Source organism: Cryptomeria japonica, chromosome 4 (assembly GCF_030272615.1).
Source record: "Cryptomeria japonica chromosome 4, Sugi_1.0, whole genome shotgun sequence".
Lineage (NCBI taxonomy): Eukaryota > Viridiplantae > Streptophyta > Pinopsida > Cupressales > Cupressaceae > Cryptomeria > Cryptomeria japonica.
In genome coordinates, this window is record NC_081408.1 from 191,199,479 (window position 1) to 191,208,503 (window position 9,025).

At 33.2% G+C, this 9,025-nt stretch overlaps 1 protein-coding gene across 1 annotated transcript; it reads left to right on the plus strand.

Moving 5' to 3' along the window:
* Positions 1-4,456: 4,456 nt before the first annotated feature.
* LOC131076282 (putative disease resistance protein At3g14460) lies at positions 4,457-7,099 on the plus strand. The gene has a single exon (XM_058013397.1). The coding sequence runs from the start codon at positions 4,457-4,459 to the stop codon at positions 7,097-7,099; it is 2,643 nt and encodes an 880-aa protein (XP_057869380.1).
* The last annotated feature ends 1,926 nt before the right edge of the window (positions 7,100-9,025 follow it).

Genomic DNA, 9,025 nt, shown 5'->3' on the forward strand with positions numbered 1-9,025 from the left:
ATTCAATAACCACTCATCATCAATTAATTCTTCTTTGATCTTTAAAGTTAATTACAATTTAATTTAAATTAATTGATCAATCTCAATCCCTAATTCCTCTAACTAATCAATTAATTAATACCATGCTTGGTTAATTCATTAATCTAACTTATCTCCCATTAGCATTCTTCTAATATAAAATTTCACATCACCACTAATTAGCATAAGACATACATGCTAATTTCAACCATCTAATTCAAAGACATGGATCAAGATCTATATATCCATCCTTTTACATGTATTATCATTGCACTCCATGCTCTTGCATGTATGAACATGCTTGATTCATTCCTTCTTTGTTCATAAAGAAACGAAGAAAGGGTAAAAGACAAGACCAATTCTTAAAAGTCTAAATAAAAATAAATAAAACATATGATTATGTTTATACTCTTTATTAAAAAGAAGATGATAAATACAGATTGAAGAGTGTCAATAATATATTTTGCCCGTTTAGGTCGTGTAAAATTAATATAATCGATGAGAATGACTTATAGTTTTGTCTCGTATAACGAGTCTAGCGGGAGTAAGCAAAATTAAAATTAAAATTAAAAATGATTTTCGTTGACTTTGAACGAGTAAAATAGATGACGTTTTTTTTGTTTTGATTGACGCTGATTGAAGACTCTACTTAAATTGAATATTCATTAAACTGACAACGAGATGTTATTGATTAATTATTTGTATTGAAGATCGAAATCATATTTTTATTATTGTATCAAGAAAAATCGAAAATCATGCCAGGCTCTCCAATACAAAGACTAGTCCGCACTAAGCAATCGACAAAAGAGTTGTCAAAAATAAGATTAGATAAATTTGTTCACCAAACAATTTAATTTAGAAAGAAAAATCAGCACTAAGTTGTTGGTCAAAGTTTTATATCTCCACACAATCCACGCAAATGGGTCGAATCTAGGGAATACTTAAATTAATTTCCCCATTAAACAAAACAATTCGGACTTCTCAATCACATAAGTCTTAAACTAAATTAATTTAGACTATTAGTCTCTCATTCCTGGAATTGTCTTTGCAACACCAAAAAGAAGTCTGATAAGACAGTTTTCCTTTCTTAATAATAAAAATAACAGCTATATTGTGATCTTTAAATTAATTATTAATTGAGGAAAATTGCTTTGTCAGGCTCCCTTCTGCCCTCATTCTTTTCATTGTCATCCTTCATCAATGATTATCATGTCATGCTGATCTTTTGTGGTGGTGCCTTTTCCTTTCTAGCCTCAATCTAGTCTAATCTATTCGGGTAGGATGATTGGGGTTCAATGGTTCCTCATTGCTTTGCATCACACTTCAAGCTCATAAAGTAATCAAATGTTGCATGAAATCCTTTATTTTTGTCTATTCCATTTGAGAGTCCACCATTTCTTGAGTTTTTCCATTAGAACAAACCATGATAATCTTAGTTTAAGATCAAGTAGCTCATAAGGGGAAGAAGCTTTAGGCGTAGAATAATCATCCTCCAAAGGGACATTTAGGGTAATAATACAGTGATGAGACTCTATTCTAATTAACACCGAATGGGAGTAAAAAAGTAGGAAACATCTCCTTTCTTATCAACGAGCTTCTTTTGACATAAGTATGTTGGATGTTTTGTAGAATATAATTTTATACCACTATTTTTTTCATATTCAAATGGTTGTATCTATTTTATGTTTCCTAATTTTAAAATAGTCTCAAACATGAATATAGTTGAAAAATCCATTTCAACTAATGGAAAAAATATTCACTCATACCTTAAAAGAAAAATATTTGCAATGGTTTTTCTCTTAGCCTCATTCAATTGATTTTTTTCATAAATTGTCTAATGCATTTGTGCAACATTTTCAAAACAATATTGGTCTACAAATTACATCGACTAGTTTGATGAATTGTAAGCAAGGTGTTAAGAAAAAAGTGATTGATTTCATTGGTAGATATAAACATTTGTACTCACAAATTTCTTATCTTGTGTTTGATGTTGATGTTCCATGAATTTTCATTAAAAATTTATAGAAAGATATTAAAAAAAAGCTTTTTTTCATACAATTATGTACAACACATCATAATTATCAACTTCAAGTGAGTTAATTTGAATCCTCTTCATCATTGACTCTGATTGATAAGAATGAAGATGCTCAACAAAACTTTTCAAAACTTTCAGAAACAAAGTAATAATTACATCAAAATGAAGATCCTAATAATAATTCTTCCAATCATATTGATTCTCAAGTGGCAACCATAACACCCATTGTAGCTTCCTTTGCATCAAACTTTTGATATCATAATTTTACTCCTCTTTCTAAAGCATTGCATAGCATCACACTTAAATTGATTAATTCTATGTGATGAAGCTTGTCTGACCCATAGATACTTCCAAGCCTTTGCCACCTTCTTTTGATCCCAAAGCCTATTTCTAATACCATCATCAAGTCAACCATGATATTGAGAAGTGCTAATAGATTGAAGAATTAAATTCAAGATCTTATTTATTATAATACTATTGTTCTGGATAGTTTGAATGATAAGAAATAAATATGTGGTACCTCCTAACCCGAACTTGCGAATCTTTACCAAACTTGGATCTCTTATATGTTATCTCTTTTGTGTCTTATGAACCATCACCTTTGATTTGCCTATGTTTGGGGGCATCAAATTATTTCATGTGCTTTTCTTTTGGATGTATGTATTCTACCATAAAGCAATTGCTCCCGATAAAAGTGTACACAATAGCTTTAAGAAGCTCCTTACTTGACCAATAATTCACATCCTTTCTCTCTCTTTCTCTTTTCCATCTTAATATCAGATTGATGACATCATAAGTCCTTGGGGGTGGGTGTTTCTTATCTCTTTAATGTCTTGGTGAAAGTCTTTTGATGCTACTCTATACTTTACTAAGAGTATGAGCATAAGTCCATACTTTCGTTAAAGTGGGTGCTAAATGTAATGTTATAAATTGTATCCTCAATACAATTTCAAACTTACTTAGGCCTCACTTTAGAATTCCTTCTTTCTATGCCTTAATTATACATGATTCTACTCACACTAGTGCAAAATTTATGACCTCAATTATTTGCTTTGACTTCTAGACCCTGTCTCAGATTAGATGGTTTGGACTAGGGTGCCTAGCACCCTTGTCCCCCTACACTAGGGTGCTAGGAAAAATAGTCTAGGCCAAAAGGGCCCATTTTTAAATCCTCTAATGGTTTGAAAAAAGTTGAACGGGAAATGATTTTTGATATTGGATTTCTTCGTAATTTTCAACATATTTCATAGGGTTAGGTATAAAGTCAAGTCTTATCCCCTCATTTGAAACATCTCTCAATTGCAATTCCTCAAGAGTAATTCAAATTAAATCAATTGATGAATTAATATAACCCTTTTAAATTTGTTTTTTATCATTTTAGTTTTAAGATTAATTTTTCTGGTCTCAATTTAAAATTTTAAAAATATAATTAATATTGTGTCATCTTTCAACAAACAATCACATATAAATGATACCATCCATCAACGTGATTATTGAATTCGGTTTAAGCATGATCTGGAGATTTGAATCTTATGGACAACTTTTTAACTACATACTATCATCCTTATCAATCATACTCAATCAATTAAATGCAAACTTTTGACCTCATTTCTTTTTGCAATCTAGTCAACTTGACACATCAATGACAACATTGCATAAAAAACAAAATTACTTTAAGATGATGGCAAACTTGGAATTTCATCTCCAACTTTCCTATCAAACTGAAATATGCCAATAGCTTGATACTTTTAGCACCTTTAATCTTATTGTTTAAGAAAATTTAACAAAAGTAAGTAAATTTATTTTGAATTTTAGAAGTGAATTTTATACAATTCATATGTATATTAACTGAATTAAATTTAATTTAGAAGACAATAAGTTAGAGTTTACAGTTTCATTTCTCTCTCTAAATTAATTTATTCATAGCAAAATCATTTGAACTCATTTTGTGGATAGCTATATTTATCCAAATATGTTGTATATTTAAGCCAAAGATTGGTTTGTTCGCTTAATAATTTTTTTAAAGTGACAGGAAATAATCTGTCATGAAAGTTATTACTTACAATTAGTAAATTAGATTTATAGGAGCTAATATTTCAAGTGTTTAGTATATTTCACTAACTGCGAGTTACTTTTACGAATTGTACTGTAATCAAACTCTTTAACCGATGAATCTACGGCAAAATTACAAAATACGGTTGCTATCAATATCCAGGCCTGCTCAAAGTGTTTGACCAAAATTTCTGTCTAGCGAGATATATATATATATATATGAGTATTGGACTGTGCAAACGTTAATAAGCTTGGTTTCTCTTGGAGTGGGATGGTTTTGTTAGAGTGCGACGAGAGTTTCAGATAATCTTAATCTGGAAACTGTTGGAATGTCATAAGTCTACTAGCAAAATGGGTGACTTCCCCCTTCAACAAGTAGACATGCAACTTTCGTTGCCGCATTTCGAAGAAGCCTTTCAATGGCTGAAGACGCATCTTGCCCATGTAAGAGATTTTTTCAAATATGCCGATGACCAGAACATATGGGAGACGGTGAACATGGACGCTATTTTGCGCATTGCAGACGAAGCAGATGACATAGAATGTGAGATTGAATACATGTCTAGTAATGCAACGCATTCATATGTGATGATGTATAGGGGCTTAATCTTTCGCTGGCGAATGCTTCGAAGGATTAAAAAGATTCAGGACAGTTTGAGATCTATTATTAATGAAGAAATGCAATTCAGGCTCTATTATGAGAATTCAGACCTAAGCAGAATAGCATCAAAGAGCAATAGTCCAATACCTTTACAGATGAGTTCTGTTCTCCAGGAAGAAGATTCATACGCTGTGGGCATGGAGCATAAAATTACAGAGATCGTGAGTGTGTTAGAAAATCCTTCAGTATCAGTTATTGCTGTTGTCGGAATGGGCGGGCTCGGCAAGGCATTTCTAGTTCGACGCGTCTACAGGAGTGTAAAAGAAGAGTACGATTATTTAATATGGTTAAGGGTTTCTAGGTCATATTCCATTCTTGATTTGCAACGTCTTATAGCCTTGCAAATTGAAGATCGAGGGATTGTTGGAGACAATTTAAGTGAGAAACAAGCAGCAGACTGGATTTATGGTCGTTTACAACTGAGGATATGGTTTATTGTGCTGGATGGTGTGCGGCATGCAGATGAGGATTTCCTTACACGTCTCGGTATTCCAACCAGCCATCACAGGAAATCTAAAGTTGTGATTACAACAAGAAACATGGATGTTTGCAGTAAATTGAAAGCATTTGTTTATAAGATGGAAGCTTTATCGTTCCACGACAGTTGGAAATTCTTTTGTGCCTATGCTTTCCACGATACAGAAGAAAATAGACCGCCAGAAGATCTTGAGGAGCTAGCAGAAAGTATTGTAGCCGAGTGTGGAGGTCTACCACTAGCTCTGAAAACAGTAGCAGCGTCTTTATCTCGCACCAGAGATCCAGTAGACTTGAGATCGGTATTGAGGCACTTGAAGCAAGCAGATACTCAAAAAGATAGGGTAATGCAGGCTCTTAAATTAAGCTATGACTCCCTCTCCCCAATCCAAAAGTCATGTTTTACTTTTCTTTCTTTCTTTTCAGAGGGCAAGGTAATAGATGTTGAAGATTTAATAAGTCTGTGGATAGGAGAGGGTTTGATACCCCAAGTTGAAAACAAACGGGATAAAGCAAGGGAATGTTTAAAAGCTTTAGCTAATTCAAGTCTGCTTGAAGTATATAATACTTCCGATTTTAGATCATATTGCCAGATGGAAAAATCGCTGCTTAATTTGGCCAAATATGTATCAAGAAAAAGTAGGTGTGTGTTTTCCCTTGAGGAATACACCGAGAGAGGTAGCGACTGTCGTCGGATTTTACTGGGGAGTAAAGCCATAGATGGTCACGCCATTGAAAACAGCAGTGTGGCTAATGCAAAATCTGTAAGCACATTTTCATTATGCAACAATAATATTTCTCTTATTCCCAATCAGTTGTTTGTCCGTATGAAAGTTTTAAGGATTCTTGACTTGAGCGGTACTGGCATCTCCATGTTACCTGATTCCGTTGCAAACCTGAAGCTTCTCAGAGTCTTGAATTTGTGTAGCACAAAAATTGAGCAGGTTCCAAATTGTATTAGAAAAATCACCAGTCTTCGCTTTCTTAACATTGCTGAGTGCAAAAAATTAACACGACTACCTGAATGGATATGCCAACTCAAATATCTGGAACATCTTAATGTGGCGGGTTGTTCTGATGAATTGGCCAGTTACATGCCGGCTGGGATATCAAAGCTCCTGTCATTGCAGGTATTTGCGTCAGATTATCTCAACTTCTCAATTCAGGACAGTAAATTGCTAAAACTAGAGCATGTTGCCAGTCTGATCAGGCTTGAAAATCTGTGCATAAACGTTAATCATAGAGAGGAACTAGAAGCTATAGTGGATGGAGTTCTTGCGCAGTTGGTGGAGTTGCGTTGTCTGAGAATAGCTAATGAGATTCCACCAATGTTATTTGAGAATGAACCGTATCCTCCTCCATTTCCTGTTTCAATGGCAGCCATGGAGAATGTTGAAAAGCTTTTCCTCTGGAATTTTGATGTGCCAAGTTGGGTTTGCGGTTTCCAAAAGCTCAGGGTAATCGAGATATGCGGCAATTGTAGCAGCTATCCAGAATTGGAAACAATGCCGTCCTTGGAATGTCTGTTTTTGTTTCATAACCATAAGTGCACAGCGTTGCCACCTACATTTGGAGAGTCCTCAGGGTTTCAAAAGCTCCGATTCTTAGAAATCTCAGAATTTCCTCTCTTGGAGGAGCTCCCCGAGTTCGACGATAGGACGATGCCACGCCTTGAGAAATTAAGTATTAACAGTTGTACGAGTTTAAAGAAAGTTCCAGACGGCTTAGAGCATTTGAAAAGGCTTAAGCGTATTCAGGTTAGTGCATCTCCAGTAATAAGGAGCGCATTAGAGGGAGGTGGGGTATATCGTACAAAAATCAAAGCTAATAATCCGAATGTGGTGATCGACCTGTTGTAATAATTCATTGTCTTCAATCTATGTTATTCCAACCAGGAATCAGGTACAGTCCGGCACAACTCTATCGCTTCCGTATTTACGTTTATGTTGTTATTAATGCATTGTGAATGGGATCAAAAGTAGCGGGCCATAGGCATACTATCTATGCTGTATATGTTTTTCTTATAAATCTACTCTCTGTTTAGTATATGGTCTGCATGTTTTACTGGGAATCCTTAGGATTGTTTGTGTGTTCAAAACTTTAAAATAAAGCGTTTAGTAAAACATTAGCAGGATTAGAAGAGTGCAGTTTCTGGATTCACTCTTCTATGTGATGGATTGTGGAATTTTCTTAGATTCAATTGAAACGATTGAAACGATTGTTAGGATCTTTTCTGTATGATGGATTGTGGAATTCTCTTAGAATCAATTGAGACAACTGCTAGGATCAGTGATGCAGAATGCCCTTCCAGAATGTTTTATAACTGTAAACCTGAAATCACTTTTGGATTTCTGGACCGTTTTGTCATTAAAGGGTCTTATTCTAGTGAAGAGATATTCTAGTTCTATGGGAATTTTTATTTTTCATAAAATGGTAAAATAAATTGTTGAAGACTTTATTTTTACGATTATAATTAACATTTTGTTATTAGTATCTGCTTTAAACTAGCATGTGTGTATTCACTTTTAAAAAATCAACTTTATTTTTTTTAGTAGTATCTGTTTTACATTAGCATGTATATTCCCTTTAAAATAGTCAACTTCATTTTTTTATTAGATCTCTTTTAAATTTTGTGTTTTAAAGATGAACTGCACAAATAATCATCTTTGTTCCTTTTCGTAATCCTCATTGCAACTCCCTGGCTACACGTTCTCTTTACAATTTTTGCTTGCTCTGTACATGTAGCTTTGTAGAGTAATTTAACCATATGATTGGATTAAATGATCATTCAACTGCAACATATAGTTATCTGTTACCATTTGATTAATTCTAGAAATCTTCAAAATAAAGAATTCATGGAAATGTGTAAATTTTGTAACTATCTGCTTAGGGCAATTTTGAATGTAATCATTTGTTAGTTGCCTGTTATCATTTACTTATTAACGTTCAAGCTCAAGAGGTTTTACAATTACCTTAAAATTCAAATGACTTCTGTTGACTGCTTCTGGTCTTTGACGCACTCATAGTAGTGAAACTAGTCACACTTACGAATATAGACCAAGTAATGTGCATATTTTTCTTATAATTCTTTTTTAACTTCCATTTTAGGCCCTTGAAGAATCCAGCAGCCAATTTTTCTTGTGTTAAAGAATAGGTAAGATTTGAATCTTTTACTTTTCTGCTGATTCTGCTTCGTAGATATTAATGGAGTTCCATAAGGCTTTCTTTATGATTCCATATTTTATAGCTCATTGCTCATTGTGATTTTTCTGGTTTTTTGCAGAAGCGATATGGAGTCTATGCTCAACTATATAATTTGATGCTCATACAAACATATGTCTGCACTTATGTATGCTTTTTTTTAATATTATGATGATTATTATACATTGACAAGGATCTACAGATTTATGTTCATTTGAAAACAAATCCTTATAAGTTCTAATAATGTGTGGGTATATGTGACTTCTTCGTAAACATAATTTAAAGCTTGGACGAACAGCCAAAAATATGTGTGGACATCCGAAGTCCCGATGTAATTTGGACTAGGGTATAATTATGCTTATTGTGGTAGTAACGTATTTTATAAATGTGCATAACTTTAATTATTTTTGTGCATTTTATTATTATAAAATTCATATTATGGTTTATTTATGATGTTGTAATTCATTTGAAGGTGACCTTTGAAGATATTATATTAAAATTAATTTAAGCATATTATTTTCTATATTTAAGGTTGAGATTAATAGTAAGAAAAATAAAATGATTTTTTTAAAAGTTAAATTTAG